This window comes from Cyphomyrmex costatus, unplaced genomic scaffold, assembly GCF_001594065.2.
Source record: "Cyphomyrmex costatus isolate MS0001 unplaced genomic scaffold, Ccosl1.0 scaffold254, whole genome shotgun sequence".
Lineage (NCBI taxonomy): Eukaryota > Metazoa > Arthropoda > Insecta > Hymenoptera > Formicidae > Cyphomyrmex > Cyphomyrmex costatus.
In genome coordinates, this window is record NW_017276629.1 from 1242092 (window position 1) to 1258620 (window position 16529).

The 16529-nt window shown below is 33.3% G+C and overlaps 1 protein-coding gene across 9 annotated transcripts in view; it reads right to left on the reverse strand.

Annotated features, from left to right (window-relative positions):
* Positions 1 to 16529, reverse strand: part of dlg1 (MAGUK family member discs large 1) — a 540434-nt gene that overhangs the window by 254722 nt on the left and 269183 nt on the right. For all 9 annotated transcript variants that reach the window (XM_018540590.1, XM_018540588.1, XM_018540591.1 and 6 more), the window contains one exon: positions 1857 to 1993. In XM_018540590.1, coding sequence (XP_018396092.1) covers positions 1857 to 1993 — 137 coding nt within the window. The remainder of the gene's footprint in view (positions 1 to 1856; positions 1994 to 16529) is intronic.

Here is a 16529-nt window from a genome sequence, read left to right on the forward strand (position 1 = left end):
AAAGAAAATGCAGAAAAGCTTTTATTTAAAATATCGGAAAATATCGACGGAAACACGGTTTCTACGCGACGCATTTGTATATTCCTTTAATTTCGAATGTCGCAGCAGATCTTGCAGCGTCTCGCGTGTCTTTTATGCATATTTGAAAAACGTTAAGCTTAAACGATTAACGCTGCTTTAAAAGATGAAAATACGCGGTTCCTTTATGTTTTCCTTTTCGCGAGAGAATTTCATGGGACGTTTTTCGCGTGCGTATGTGAAAATGGGATATCTACTCACGCGACGAAATGTACGTCTGGAATGCACTATATAAACGTCGCTTGTGAACGCCGCGCATTCAAAGGAAGTCGAAAATGTACGATAAAAATACCAGAGACTTTCCATCACACGCATTCTTCGTGACTCTACTGCTGACAGTTGGCCGTATCAGTGTTCTTTATACGCGTGAGGAACAATTGTTCAAGAAAAATTATGTTAAAGATTGATTACGATGCAGATTACGTATCGAAGAACGTATTAATTTAGCAGAAATTACTTCTACAGTTTGGAAATAAAAGCATATCATTTAGCGTCAATATGCCATTTAATTAGTATGTTTGATTGATTTTGCAAAATTATTTTAAATAATGCCGATTAAATAATTAATGCATGATCAACATATCAACGTATTTTATCGCAATGTATTTTGTCGCAGTGTAACGATTCTTTTCAGAGAAATAAATTGAAAATTTATAATTAGTATACAACAATCATTACATTTTAAAAATTGAAAGAGAAAAAAGGCGGGAATTAATTATAAATGTGACAATAACAAAAATAAAAGAATTTAATAATACTCATATTAAATTATATTATTATTCCCTTTAGTTTACAACATAATAATACGAACGAAAATAATTACTTTTATTGTTATACAAAGATATTTTTTTATTGTAAATCATTACCTCTACGGAAATCTAATACTAATCAATTTATTACTGAAAGAATATAATTATTTATGTAGAATATTAAACATTTTGAACAACAATATTTTCAATAGTTAAAATAATTAATTAATTACTGTGTTTTAGTAATTAAATTGGTATTACATTTCTGTAAAAGCATTTTCAAACAATTTAAAAAATCTTAAGCAAATATTACATTCGACATTTTTTTAAATAACATATTAATCATGTAAATTTCAATAAATGTAACATCCTTGAAAAATGTCATTTATTCAGTTTTTTTGTGGAATGGCGATTTATATATAGGTATATGAAATACTTCCATAGTTCTCGCGACGTTATTTTACGATGAAATTAATCCAGGAAGAGCCAAATGTACGAGATTGAGGTTCCGCGAGGTGCATACAGCTGTTGTACGCAATCGTCGCATCAGGTGAATGTCACGTCGATCGTTCGCCATTATGACAGCGGCGTTGATATGACGTCGCGACGGCGCATGTCGATTGTGGACGGGCGGTCCGCAATTAGCAATTAAAATCGGTAGACTGGCCGATTGATTGGACCCGCATGATATCCTGCGGCCCAATCGACTCGCCAATTATAATTACCAACGCTAATTACGCCATCGTCGCACAAGGTGTGATCAACACTCGCGCGAATTATATTCGTACTATTTTCCGCGCCAACATTGTCGGGATTTCAATTTCAACAATTTCGTTCGGAATAACGAAACGAGTGAACACAGAGATTCATTTTCGCCGCGCGTCGAAATTGCGTCTCATCGAGATTTATTACCGGCTTCGACGCGCCGCACCTCTCTATATCTGTTCGGAAAAATTCACAATGCAATTCGCGAATTGAGCGAGGTGCATGCATATGAATGGAAAAGAACAGTCTCATAACTGTACTCACCTCGTTCTGGGCAAAGGTCGGCGTGATTGGCCCGTCGCTGGCTTCCCATTTGTCCGCGATGCGGATCGTCTCCGCCGTTTTCTGCTGTACCGATTTCGACTCGTCGAGCAGCGTCAGCTCGTAAAACTCCTGGATATCTGCAACAGTCCGAAGAAAAAGGAAAAGATGTATTACCATCTGCCTCGAAGCTCTCGACGTTCGGAGGTAAAATCTCCGCGGACCGTATGACCTCTAGTAGTCTCCCAGACGGTGGGGGATTTCATTTCGTTTCTATCTGGCTTTCCTGCGTACAAACGCCATGATAAATTGACCAGGAACTCAATTCAGTCCGTTCGTTCACATCGGATGCATAGAGCAAACGTCAGAGTGATATAATGGGACTAACTGAGAGACAATCGACCGTAAGTCGTATTGTATAATAATGGAACAATAGACTTGTGGTACTTAAGTAGGATTAATACCTCCAGTAATGAACATGTATTTAAGATGAAATGCGTGTTGCCAATATAAGAGGTCAGAGCCGCAAGCGAGCAGGTGTCGCATCTTTGTTCGATCGTACCGAAGACTTTAACCCCAAGACGTGAAGCCGCGTGATAAGACGGTCACATAATTTTCAATAGTTACGCTGCTCGCGTAACTCGAGTGGACTCTCGAGCCAGCGCGTGTCGCGCCACGGCATTCTCGAATATATATCACCGGCACCAGGATACGTCGGGTGCAGGTCGTCTGGGTCGAAGGCGCCCGTAACTCCTTGCCACTACCGCTTGCTTCTCGCCACGACGTTGCGGAATGGGATAAGACTGTCTCGTGACAACACGAGGATCAGACAATGTAGAACATTGTCTGAATTAAGAATGAACCGCTTGAAACTTTTAAAAGATCGATTTTTTTCAAATTGCGGTCGCATTCTTTTCGCGCACGTTTACTATTGGATATGTTCCTAAGGTACATGGAAAGAACAATTTACTAAATTATTCAAAAATTTAGTGAAATATAAATTTGAAAATATATATATAAAATTTTATTGGTCTATTAAAATAATTACGTAAAAATCTCAGGCATGATGAGTAATATTGTTGAGTAAAAAGTTGATATTCTAGCAATCACTTTAAATGTCCTAACATAATTACTGTAATAGCCTAACAAAATTATTTTTATACTTTAGCAAACCTTTTCCTTCTATGTACGTTATTTTTTGCAACTTTTCTGAAATCTTTCCGGATACAGAAACTTAACTTGTATGAGCAATGCTGTAAAAAATGTTGACATTCTAGCAACTAGCTTGAGTGTCTTACATAATTATATAGTCCAATCAAACTAAATATATTTTTCATCTCAAAAATTGTCCAAATACATCCAATCAATTGGATATATTTAGACAATACTTTTAAGTACAAGCACAAAAGTAGTGCAATAGATACGAAAAATGGCGATGGTAAAATAATTTACAAGAATATTGTTCAGACAATTGAGTCAATTTATAACGTTCTAGCAAATGACAAATTTTTCACCTCAGATATTTAACCCTAAAAAACAAATATGTTTTTTAATATAATACTAATATTACTGACAACTTGTTAATCATATTAACAATAACAATATATATTATTTTAAATATTTTCTGAGAAAAATCGGCATTATATCGTCTACAAGATGAACGAATAATTATTTGAAAGAAAATTAATTTTGTAATTTAATTTCTTTTATTAATATTTGATGGAAGTGGCACAGAAGATTCAATCTTTCTTTTGAGAAAGACGCTGACTACATCTGTGATTTAATGTCATCCTCGCAAATCGTATATACCAAGTTAAAGTAATTTTCAACATATAACCCACAATTTTCCGCGCTTATTGTAACAAGCATTACTCTCAATTTCTTTACTAAGCTAGCGAGTATCTTGTGCGTTAGTAGTCGTTAATAAATTGAAATTACGGTTAACGCTTTGAGGCATTGCTCCCGAGAGCGTCGCGTATTAATTGCTCCCGCGTGAGCAATTCCTAAAGGTAATTTCCAAGTTACATCATTATAACACCTGTGTATTTCGCGCAATACTGAGTTTCCTATAATTATGCTCGTTAGTCGGTCAAGTAGACTAAGTTTCTCCGTCCTATCTGTCAAGATAATGCGGTTGTTTATATCCAGAAAAAATACCTCCTTCATACATCGTATTTTCCGACATTCTCTATTTAATTGTTCGTTATACATTACTCAACAAAAAATAAACCGATGATTAAAAAATACTTTTAAAGTCGCGTAACTTAACTAAAAATAACATGAAAAGATAAACGAAATATTTCATTTTCACGAAAATGTTTTAGATATCCTAAATTTTTCAAGAAAGATCGTATCATACATAGTGTTGAATTTACATTATTTTAAAAAATAAAATAATGTTCTCTTTCTTGAAGCACAGAGAACTATAAAAATAAATATTTTTCTAAAACGATTAAAGCATTAAAATACAAACTTCAAGCTTTAATATATATTTTTTTTACTTTTTTTTTGTAGAGAGGCAATGATTTTTTGTCAAACTTCAACATCGATTGTATGTACAAACTGTAGGTTTAGCTCAAAGCGTAATTCAGTAAAAAAAATGTGAAAAGAGTTAAAAAAAATCATGTAACTAAAACATTATACTCCTTTGTGAATGTCTTAAACTTTTTCTAGTAAACTGCAATGTTAAATGTACATAACTTTTAAACGAATAAAACAATGTATAATCTTTTGTAAGATATAGAACTATATAGATTAAAGTTTTCAAAAAAGTAGTTGAAGATGTGCTAAGTATAAATTCCTTTGAAATGCATTTTTTAATTTTTTGTCTGCAATAATTTTTCACCGAGTTTTAGCAGTCTGAAAATTGTACAGTTTTAAGCGTTTTAAAAATTATTTCCTTTGATAACGCATAAGAAAGTTGGACAGTTTGTCTGCGACATCTTTATAAAAATTTGTAACTATGTTATTAACTATAAATTATGTTGTGGAATTGCTGAAAGATTACTATACATTTTCTCTTGATTTTTGTAGCTTTTAATTTCACGAGGAAGAAATAAATTCACTCTTCGAGTGCCATCCATTTTGACACAAATTGATTCAAATATCGTTCTATATATTTTTCCTTGAATTCCATGAGTAACAAAGACAGAACGATACTTGTGTCGACTTGTGTCACTAGGCATCCTTCATTATATTCTCTCTCATTTCCATATTTTCAACAACGATTTTAAAACTACGCGCGAGTCCACCTATAGTCGCTGGCGTCAGTCTAGAAAGAATTTTCCCCTTTTGCCTCGAGACACGTAAATGCACGGACAATTTCTAGAAAGTTGCGGAACGAAACATTTTATCTGTTGGTTGAGTGGAAATTCGGGAGTTTTACTCGTACAAGTTCGCTTGAGTTTCGCCATTTCTTTTTGATGCCTGCAATCAGCATCACAAAAATAATTTGTCGCGCACGAAAAAATTTTAAAATACTGTCAGTGTCGCGTGCAAAATATCTTCGTCTATTCTCTTTTATGTCTGAAATAGAGTTGCTTGAACAATGTCACACGTTTTTCTCGAGGTATCAGTAAAAAAAGGGATAGAAATTTCGATTTGCAAGGGCGCTGCTTTTCACCTTCGCAATACAAATATCTCGCATGCAGCACAGCCGGATATTTACGGCACCGGCGCCGTCGGGGGCGTTATTGCATTATAAATTTTCAAAGGGCGTCCCGATTCTCCACCGCGATAAAAATGTACATCAATCCCGTTCGAGTTCTCGGTGAGAGGCGACGGCGGCAACCCCCCCTTTCACTATTCTACACGACGACGGTACCCTGTCTAAATATCACCCGGCGCATTTCTCACGTGGAATGCAGGAAATATATATCGAAGACTTATTTCAATCCCCCGCCTTGCACGCGACGTTGACGTCGGTATGTGAAACGCGCGCGGAATTCTTTTCGATGATGGGCATCCTCTGTATATAGGCAGTAGCGCCTTTCCGGTGAATACCGGCGCCACCGCGCCGCGCCGCGCCGTGACGAAACTTATCTGACATTTCGCTCCCACGAAAGAGAAGCATTCTAGCGTTACTGCGCAAACTACCGCGTATAAGAGGATTTATATCTTAATCTCAAAATATAAAACATAAGACAAAGGCTTAAAAAGTCTCGCCGACCTTTCAACCCGCGGAATTATTTTTTAAAAACATCACGAGAAAAATTATAAAGACTAAGACCATATTGAATTTCACTTTTACAGAATATAAGAAAGTTATTGTAGTGACACTGAAACAGTGCTATTTTTTGAGGTAAGAAAGACAATGCGATTATAGTTTCTGATATTTTCAATTTTTCTTCTTTTTCTTTTTCATCCATTTAGTTTTGTCTGTTATTTATTCTGTATCTTAATTATCACGACGTGGAGAGGAGTTCATGGTTGATTCAAAAATTGTAAATTAGTTTGTTTCTCTGAAGAGAGAAGCCATCATAATAAAAGAAGAGCGTTATTCGAATAAATGATTTTTGTCACTTATTAATGGTGTTTTTTAATTGCGCGGTGTCTTCTGCGCCCGACTTCTATTGCCCTTTATTCTCTCCAATTTGTTTTTAAAACAATACGAATTATAACAAATCTTACACAGGAAAAGCTGTGTGAGATTTTTTTTTTTTAAATAGATCTTTATCCTTTAAAGATTAAGAAACTTCACAAACAATGACGACAATTTTTAGAAATGTTACGAGATTAATTCTTCGTACGATATCACGTTATTCAATTGTAATTGAGTAAAATTGTCTTTATAATTATAGAAGGTGTGCGAAAAGTTTAATACGTAATTTCCAAGTATCAATCTGATTAAATATGCTTTATCGGATATTATAGTTATTTCATATCATATAGCAATAATTGATTGCGAGGCAATCACACGTTTCTGTAGCGTCATCCCTTTATAATTAGCCCAATGTAACCGATGCGGTCCGTCCTCTTACTAGGCCAATGGCTGGGATTGCAATTAGAGACACAGCCATATCGATAATCGATGCATGCCGTGGGCATGGAATAATAATTAGATTACTGGTACTTAAATCTGATTCGCAATATACATAACCACGTAGCTCTGCTTCGATGTTGCAATTGGGCCATGTTGGCGTTCCACTTATATGTTATGCAGTGTCCACATTATTATAGTATACATACATTTGTTAACCGTACTATATTCACGAGTCGTTATTGTTATAGGTAAGTATGTATATAAGTCTCATTTCTAACCCGAGGTTTCAAAATATTGTTATAAAATTTTGTTGTAATGAAAGAAAAATAGCAAAATAGGAAAAAAAAATGCAACGATTAATACGATATTTTAGAACTTCTCGAGATTCTTTTCCAAATAAGATCTTTTCGCCGGAATACACGCCATGAATGAGCCTTTTTTACTTCTATTCGCGATTTATTTTATGTCCTCGCATTTCCCTATTTTTCCTACCTCGTGACTGCCGACCGCAAAGTGCGTACAATGAAAAAAGTTACAACTGCACATCCAGAGGAAAATATCGCTAGTCCGGCTTTTCGTTAATTTTCCACCGTTTCGTTGTTCCCTCCCCTCTACTGAACCACAACGTTACTCTTATATTTTTTACCTTCTTTCGCGGAATTTCGAGCATAGTGCTTTATTATGTATTACCGTGGTGCATTAAAAAATTTGCGTTTCCTACGATAGTGTGATGTAAAATGGAAAAAAATAACTGAGAGAAAAGACGAGATTAAATTTACATGGTGGTGGTTGACGCCGGGGCACTTTTTAATGTACTTTGGCAGTTGGTATCCTTTTGAATACTAATGCGTCTCGTGCTTAACGAACGCATTTTGTTTGGTTTATCAGATGAACGTGACGGCATGTCAAAGCCCGTTTGCTGCATAAGCTTGGTATTCCCGTTGCGACACATCGTCGAAATGAAACAATGCCGCTAACGTAAATATTCGTACGCATTAATTTGCGCTTTTCCGCGAGTATTCTGTTTAAAATAATGAAGTAATGGCGAAACAACGAAACAACGTTGTTATTATGAAATCAGTTAAACATTTTATATTCATATTTTAATTTGATATACGCTTCCATTGTGAAGAGGTATTATTTGGCGAAAAATGTTAAGATCGTGATACTCCGAAAATGTAATTTTATTTTTATAAAAAGTATAACACTCCGATCAAATGCAACCCACGCGTATATATTATTCTCTTGCACGTAACAAACGTTATACAAACCGTAATTCACGATATATTTGATTTATCTATTGCAGATGAGAATATAAAATTGTTCTTTCTTATTGTTAGTTACTTAGTATAATGATAATATTATAATTGAGTTTTAACAGGCTTACAATCAAACTTGATATCAAATTTTTATCGTACACTGTTAATCTATAGTGTCAAATTTAATTTAATTTAAATCGCCACTGCTCCTCTACTCAATATATCGTTATTTTTATATACTAAAACAATAGATTTTAAGACTACAGATTTAACAGCGTATATTGAAGTATTGTTGCTCGTTATGTTTTATGAATAAAGATAATTTATTTAAAAAATCTAAAAATTAACGAATTAATGTGCACATCGTCATCATTGTGCACACACAATCGAATATTTTACTTTCATTCCTTGTCTATTGCTTGCAATAGTCCAGGATGGAATAAAGTGCGGTTTATTTTTTCGACATTGCATCAACGTGTATGTACACGCATATATTATATATAATATATCTATTGTCCTAATTTTCGCCATTTGCCTCTGTCACAATTTGACTTGCTTTAGGCGACAAAGAAAACGCTGCGCAAACGTTTACACGACAAATAATTTTTAATTTTCTGCAATTTCCAGTTCTGCAAAAGGACCGTTACGAGACTATCTTCTTGCCTTTTCCGTGCTCTTTTTTTACCTTCCTCTTTAAGCCGCGAACGGAAGTAGAAAAGTTCACAGGAAAAGCAGGAAGGATGGAAGTTATTTACAGAAATGGCGTATCTCACACGCGCGCGCGCGCGCGGACAAGTCTCCACGTTGATGTTAACGAGCTCCAGTTTATCGTCAGCTTCATCGTCGTCGTTGTCCTCGTCCTCATTCTCGCCCTCGTTCTCGTTCTCTCCATCTTCCTCATCGTCTCTTCATCGTCATCCCCATACCGCACGCAGCACACAGACTGGAAAGTTCCTTCAGTGTGGAAATTACGTGTCGCGGAGGCTAAACTTCCGTCTTCGGCGGAGTACGAGAGAAGTTGTTAACGCCTCGGCACCGTGTGTAGCCGACCGACGACGTCGAGATGCTCCGGGCGTGCGAAATGGCTCGTGATGTTCTCGCACGTGCATATTTACCGCATACAAATTCGCAGAACGAGTACTGTAGTTTTAATCATTGTTAACGTTTCAATCTGATTACGTCTATCTTTTTCTAATCACTAAGCAAACTTCAGGATTGAGAGACGATGGTAATCAAACCTAACGAGAAAAGAGCGAAACTTAATCCAATATTTTCCTAACATGATCGCTATTACATCCGCCCTACTAAACTGTAAAGTGTAACATGATTACATAATCAAACAGTTTCGGTCGAAGTTTTGAATTATCGTAATAGCAAAGTACGCGACCTGAGGCCTACATTGTCGTTTATCATAATGTAATCGCATCAAAATTATGACAAAGACAAAAAGGCCATTAGTTGAAGTTGCGATGAAATTTACATTAACGAAGAGGAAACACATCAATAAATTACAAGAGTTTAAAGATTTAAAAAAATTAAAGGATATTTACAATACATCATTATTTAGAGGTGACCTCCTACACGGTCAATAATACTATCCATATTAAGTACTAGCAATATTACTAATCGTATGTGGTTAATATTAATAAATTGACGTAGAATACTCACGGTAATCTGAATTTTAAATCTCGAGAATCAGGATAAAATTTTATTAGGATCCATGTCACTGTATATCACAGTGCAATAAATAATGTGTAAGCGAAATAAAAATAAAATATATTATCAATAATACTGATCGTATAAGATTGTAAAAATAGTGATACTTACTGTCAGTATTGCTAACATTATCAGTATTTATAACAATTATTAGGTATTGCTGTTTGTTTTGTTATTAGTCTATGATTCTCTCTTTTCTTATTAATTAATTTTTTAGTAGCGTTATCTTGAGTATCCTTTCGTAATGGTGTATAATGCTTAGAGTGTCTATTCTTACTACTGATACACGTTTGAATCATAAATAGTCATTGCAATTCCAAAACCACAACGAATACGCGCCGTAAAAGCAAGACAGTCAAGGAGGAAGATACGAGATGACATTATCTCCGAATTGTCTGCTCATCGAGCGACGTGCTCGCGCGTTCTTAGTCGTGTGTCCTTTCGTAATTACTGAACCTCCGGGTACGAAGCTTGATTTCGCGCAAGAAATCTAATATACTCGGATCGTCGGGATTGACGCAAAATTTCCAGCGATAATTATATTTAAGTACACGGGAATAATGTTTAGATATTAATGCTCAAAATATTCTTTTGAGATAGAAAATAACAAAAGAACAAAAAATTGTACATTAACAGAAAGGTTAAAAGTTTTGTTACTTTATTATAGTCAGAAAAGTAAATTATATTATTAGTTTGCTACATATATACATTATTATATCACATTTATACATTAAACTTTTTAAACCAAAGAACATAGTAAATATATTATGCGAGAAAAATTGAAAATAGAAAAGGGACAGTTTTAAAGAGAAAGATAGGAAAGGAAAGTGCCAACCGTGTTAGCAGCGTTAGAATCTTTCACTTGTGCGTAGTCTTGAGCATCGATTTATACCGATAAATTGTTAAAATTTCGTAAAATCACTTTATGATAGAAGGATTATGTTCTTAAGATTATAACAAATTTTTTTAATGTAAAAAAATTAATTTTTTTTACTGATTATTAAAAATCTCTTTTATAAGAAAAAAAAATGATTATATTTTTCTATGTCCAATGATTGTGCGTGCTGATATAAACTTTGTATTCAGAATCATTTTCACATCGTCATAGATTATATTATATTATATTATATTCTGTTCCAAAAAAACATGTATGTATATTCTATTCATTTTTTAATTGAACAATATATTTTCTACACAATAGAAAATATATACTGTTTTTTATCATTTTTTTTATTGTACACTGAGAAAAAAATATCCTTCAATCAAATAAAAACATTTTGTTAAAATTAAATTTTTTTACTTAATTAAATATTTATTTCGATGAAAAAAGTATTTTATTACATCTAATAAATTATTAATTAAATAAAAATAGTTACCATTATTTTTAAGATTAAATATATGCAACATTTCAAAGAGAAAAAGATTGTATGAAATTAAAAAAATATTTATTATAAAAAAGAGAATATGTTTTTTTAAAACGAGCAGCCGAAAATACAGAAATTATTTATTTCTATAAACAATTTGACTTATTTGAGTTATAAAAAAGGATTTAGTTGATCTTTTTAATTGAAAATTAAAAAATCTATCTTTAAATTATGTATATATATATTTTTTATAATCAACGAAATATAGGTACACACATAATTTAAAAAGAATTTTTTAATTTTAAATTTAAAAAACCAACTAAATCTTTTTTTATAATTTAAATAAAAAACAATTTACAGTAATAAATAATTTCTTTGTTTCCGACTGTTTATTTAAAAAGATACGATGTTATTGATAATTTAAATGACAATTTAATAAAATATCACTAATGGTTATAATGTAATATTATAATTAATTATAATACAATATGGAATAATTTAACGTAATTTTATTTAACTTTATATGTGTGTTATTTAGAGAGTTGTATGTATCGCTGTTTTACTTCATCTTGAATGTTTCATTCTTTATTTCATTCGGAACTCTTAGAAACTTTCGGGCTTCCGTACAACCGTTAAAAGGGTTATTTGAACTATCCATCACTAATGCAATTTCGCACTGCGCTGCGAGTTTTAGATAGGATGAAGTCGTGCGAGAGAATCGCGGTGAGGTTCGCATAGCTTCGTTGGGATATCGTGTGAAATGTTCACTGTAAAGCCACGCGCGGTGCAACACGTAGCACACAGCTAAATCACCTGCGGTGCGACCGGATAGAACGAAAATTCTATTGCATACGGTAAATCGTTTACGGCGATCAGCAAGCGTTTATTTTCGTGGCTCACCAAAATTATTTGCACATCACGTTACAGGGAATCGCAACAAGATGTATGAAACACGTCAACAAATAAGAATGTTAAATGAATTAATTAAATAAAAGAAGACAGCTCTCAAGAATAAAAATTCAATTTTCGCAAATCAGATATAAAAACATCGATATACACCAGATGATCGATATTAAATGCTTGCCAAATGTTAAAGACAATTGTTTAATAAACATTTATTATTTATGCGTTATTTACCTAACATTCGACTTTGTGATTATCTCAATCACGAAGGAGAATTCGGAACATCGATGGCAAATACAGCGAGCGTATATAGTTATACACGGATGCATTATGCATAATGATCTCATACGAATTTACGTTGTGCATGCGAGGTTCGTAACTCGTTGATTAGATTTACGATTAGTTAAGATGTTATACACACCGTAAGACACTGAATAACATAGATAACTGAGAATATTTCTTGAGTAATGCGTTAGCTGTTCTATATTATTATTAAATCAGGATTCTATAACAGTATAAAGAGAAATAATAATACATTGTTTTATTTTAACAAAATTTAAAGCGCACATGTTATATATAAAAAATAAATCTTAAATTAATACAATTTAATTATGTTTGAATATAATTATAAATATATATTCGTTACACACATACGTACGTACATATTGAAAGATAATTGTTTTTATTTATTCTACTATTTTAATAGATATACTAAAATTATTAAGGATATTATTATTTTGCATTGTTTTCTGTTTGCACGACTTATCCTAATCATTGTAAAACAGAGAGGTTGCCATAATGTGACCTGGATATTGCCAATCGACCGCAGGGCATCGTCTGAGTCTAAGTGCAAAGCATCGTATCTGTGCACAACGGTTAATGGCTTTGCTGTGCAGTCAAATTTTGCTAAAAGGTAGCGATACAAGCTCCGTAGCAACCCAAATACACGTGAATCGTACACTCCAAACATTGCAATTTTAACGTTACGGTGTAGTTATCGTCATTATATGTATATAAAGCAGTTTTAAAGCAACATTTGTCAAATATTTGATATTATATACATTATAGTTCGTATTCAAAATGCATTTCTACAATATCACAAATTTAGTATACGGTTTACGTTATTAACGTATAAGGTAATCGATATATCTATAACTTAATTAATATACCCTACTGGCTGTTTAGATAATTATACGGCAAATTCAACAAAGCACTAGTAAGTATAGGCTGTCATTGATTCGATTATATTAGTCTAATGCTTAATTTGTTGATTCTATTATTATCAGTAAAGCAAAATGCTGCAGAATGTCGTCGTGATGTAATATTTCATAGGTAAATAATTTCTTTTTTTATTTATAATCAAAGAGAGGAAATTTTAACAAAATCCATATAGGCTAAACAGTAATAACAACTTTACGATACAAATGCTTTATTGATTAATTGAAAGAATTTTACGCATTAACCAAAGAATGCTTTAAAGCAATTACAGCGTGAATTGATAAAATAGCGTACGCGTACGCGTGACAAAAAATAAAATGATGTATGGAATTACGGGGGTTTCTACGTTACCGTAGCGGACGAGTGCCACGTAAAAGCTACGAGATATAGTCTTCACCCAACGAGCACTAATTACGAGCTTCAAGATTATCTGCTTCCTAGTTTCAGCTTTTTTTGTATATTTTTAAATATATCAATATTAATAAATTTATATAATCTAATTGAATATAATAATTATAATAAGAAAATTATAATTATGTTCCGCAAAAGAGTATTTTTTTAACTTTTTAGTTATCCATAAACTGCTCGTAATTGATTGATTTTTTTTAAATTACACGAGCATTTATGGAGATAACCGGTCAATTCATCGACGAATGGCTCTTCCCTAGAACTTGTTGAGGACCTCGAATGGCCTGTCCAATCCCTGTTCAAGATGCGGATCACGTTTATCGGATTATGCGGACGGAATGGCACACAGGCAAATGTGCCGAGAGAGAGAAAGAGGGGGAGGAAGAGAGAGAGTGGTTGGTGGATAGCATACGATGAAAAAAGATAGGATGAGAAACACCTGAATACTCTAGCGCTGATATTTCTACGCGCGGTTACGTTTTACAACCGGTGATTTAATTATGTATGGTGCACCGGCGCTTCGTTAGCACGCGACCACTGCTCGACTTGCAAAAATCTAACATAAAGTCAGCATGGTTGACGTGATTACGTAAACAGCGTCGCTGACACGCGATGGCGCCCGATAAAAATAGTGGCAAACATTTATTATACCGTTCGACGCAATGTTTTCCATGCATTTTACAAATATTCATTGTCTTACTGGAAGATTCGAATTCTTTCGTTCAGTTCGTTCGACTTCACTATATTTGTTAATTAGTTTTGATAAAATGCAAAAATTAAGTAAGCTAACTAATGAATAACGAAAAATATATCTTTCATTTCATTTCATTTCAGCCAAACGTACGACGTTTACGAGGCACGATGATGTAGCTGCCATTACTCTTAAATGAATAACGACTGCTTTCTCATTTATTACGGACTGACACGTAAACATAGCGGTATTAATTAGTACGCCCATGTTTACTTTGGCTCGGACTCACTGCGTTTTGCCTACGTTATTTCCAACTTGGTCTTGATGATAAAACTGCGCGGTGAAATAGTGAAATAAATGTTCGGATACTGAGATGAACGATATGTGCGTACATTACATTTTCTTTGACATATACGATCGGTTAAAGAATAAATGTATCAATCGAATATAATCTATTTATTTATACTTTTCATATATTATTATATCATTCTTATCATATATTTAACTAATTTTAACTTGAATGTACTCAAAATTGATAATTTTATAATAATTTATAAATAAGAGTTTTATAAACTACTTCTAAAAAGATAATTATTTTACAATCATTATTCTTTGAGTACTCTTCACTTCAGTATACATATAACTCTTTTATATAATCCTTTTGAGGAAGTCGTAATATTACGTCTTCTTCAAAGGATTTACCGGCGCATGCATTAATTTTCACCTTCATTTCTTTCCTTTTAAGTGAATAAGTAATTGCATCGAATATTTTCTACTATAAGTTACACACACAGAAGATCATTTGAAGGTTACTATATCGTACATGATTTAATTTGTATATGTCTTTCACTTATAATATTGTAATGATAAAAATATGTTGTGTCTCATTTAAAATATTTCTGATCTTTAAATTTAAAAAATAATGCTTTTAAAAAAATATATATACCATTATTTTATTATTTTCTACTTTCACTTACAATAATATTTATCCTTTCGAGGTAAATAAGTTCTTCCTTAAACATTTTCTCATATCATGAAAAATAACGAAAATATTTCAGGTTCTAATGTTAGGTGACTCACTCTATACATACAAGTATAATCTTTCATGGCTGCACGAGAAATGATAACACGGGGTTAAATCATTTTTAATCCTCGTTTGTCCCGCACAACGGACAGGATGCACGCGCGCTTGTTTATTTCTGACTTTCATCGAGTTTGCTAAATGATGCACCAAGATTATTGCATCTCGCACGTTCGTGAGTAATTAATCAATCGCGATAATCCTGTTCGCAGGAAAAAGTGATTTTGCACGACGAGAGATTAGTGAAATATAAAACAAAACATATTATATAATAATATACTGCAAAATCGAAGTAATCAAATGCAAAAAAAATCTTTTTTTTTTCGCAGCAAAACATAATTTATGAAGTAACAAAAAATTATGTATATTGTGTATGTATAGTATATAGCTTGCTTGTATTGTTCATAGAATTCATTAGTTAACCCTTATTAAACTTTGCGAATGGATCACGAAATTGAGGCATGTCAATGAAATTAAGCAACGGTTAATCTCCGAGAATACTCCTTCATTCGAGAGTTCTGTCTTCCGAAAATGATCAAGTTTCGCACAGCCGATGAAGTACATTGGATAAGATAAATGGTGGACGTCGTGCAGGGCCAGTAGTGCCTGAAGGTCGGTTACACCACAGCAATTTATCAAATCCTTCATATATTTATTATCGGATTCGCTACGGCATTGGTCGGTCGGCCGCACAGACTGACGCTGTTAATCGGTTTAAGCTAACGCCACGAAGATGAATTCGCTATCGCGGTGGATACAGCTTTATAATTACTCGCTGAGAATTATGCTCGCCGTGATCAAATCGATGAAAGTATTAATACTTTATCGAATTTTTCCTCAATAACTCGGCCATCATTCATCTCATCCAATAACACCCCAACCCCCTTATTTCCGATAAATTTTTAATTGGTTTAAAGTTGCACAGAAACAATTTGTTCTTTTCGATCGTATTTCGTTTCATCGATTACAGAAAAATAAAGAGATGTGCAATATAATTTTAAATATAATATCACAGCAATCTGACGATTAATATTCGACAAGCAAATTACCTGCCA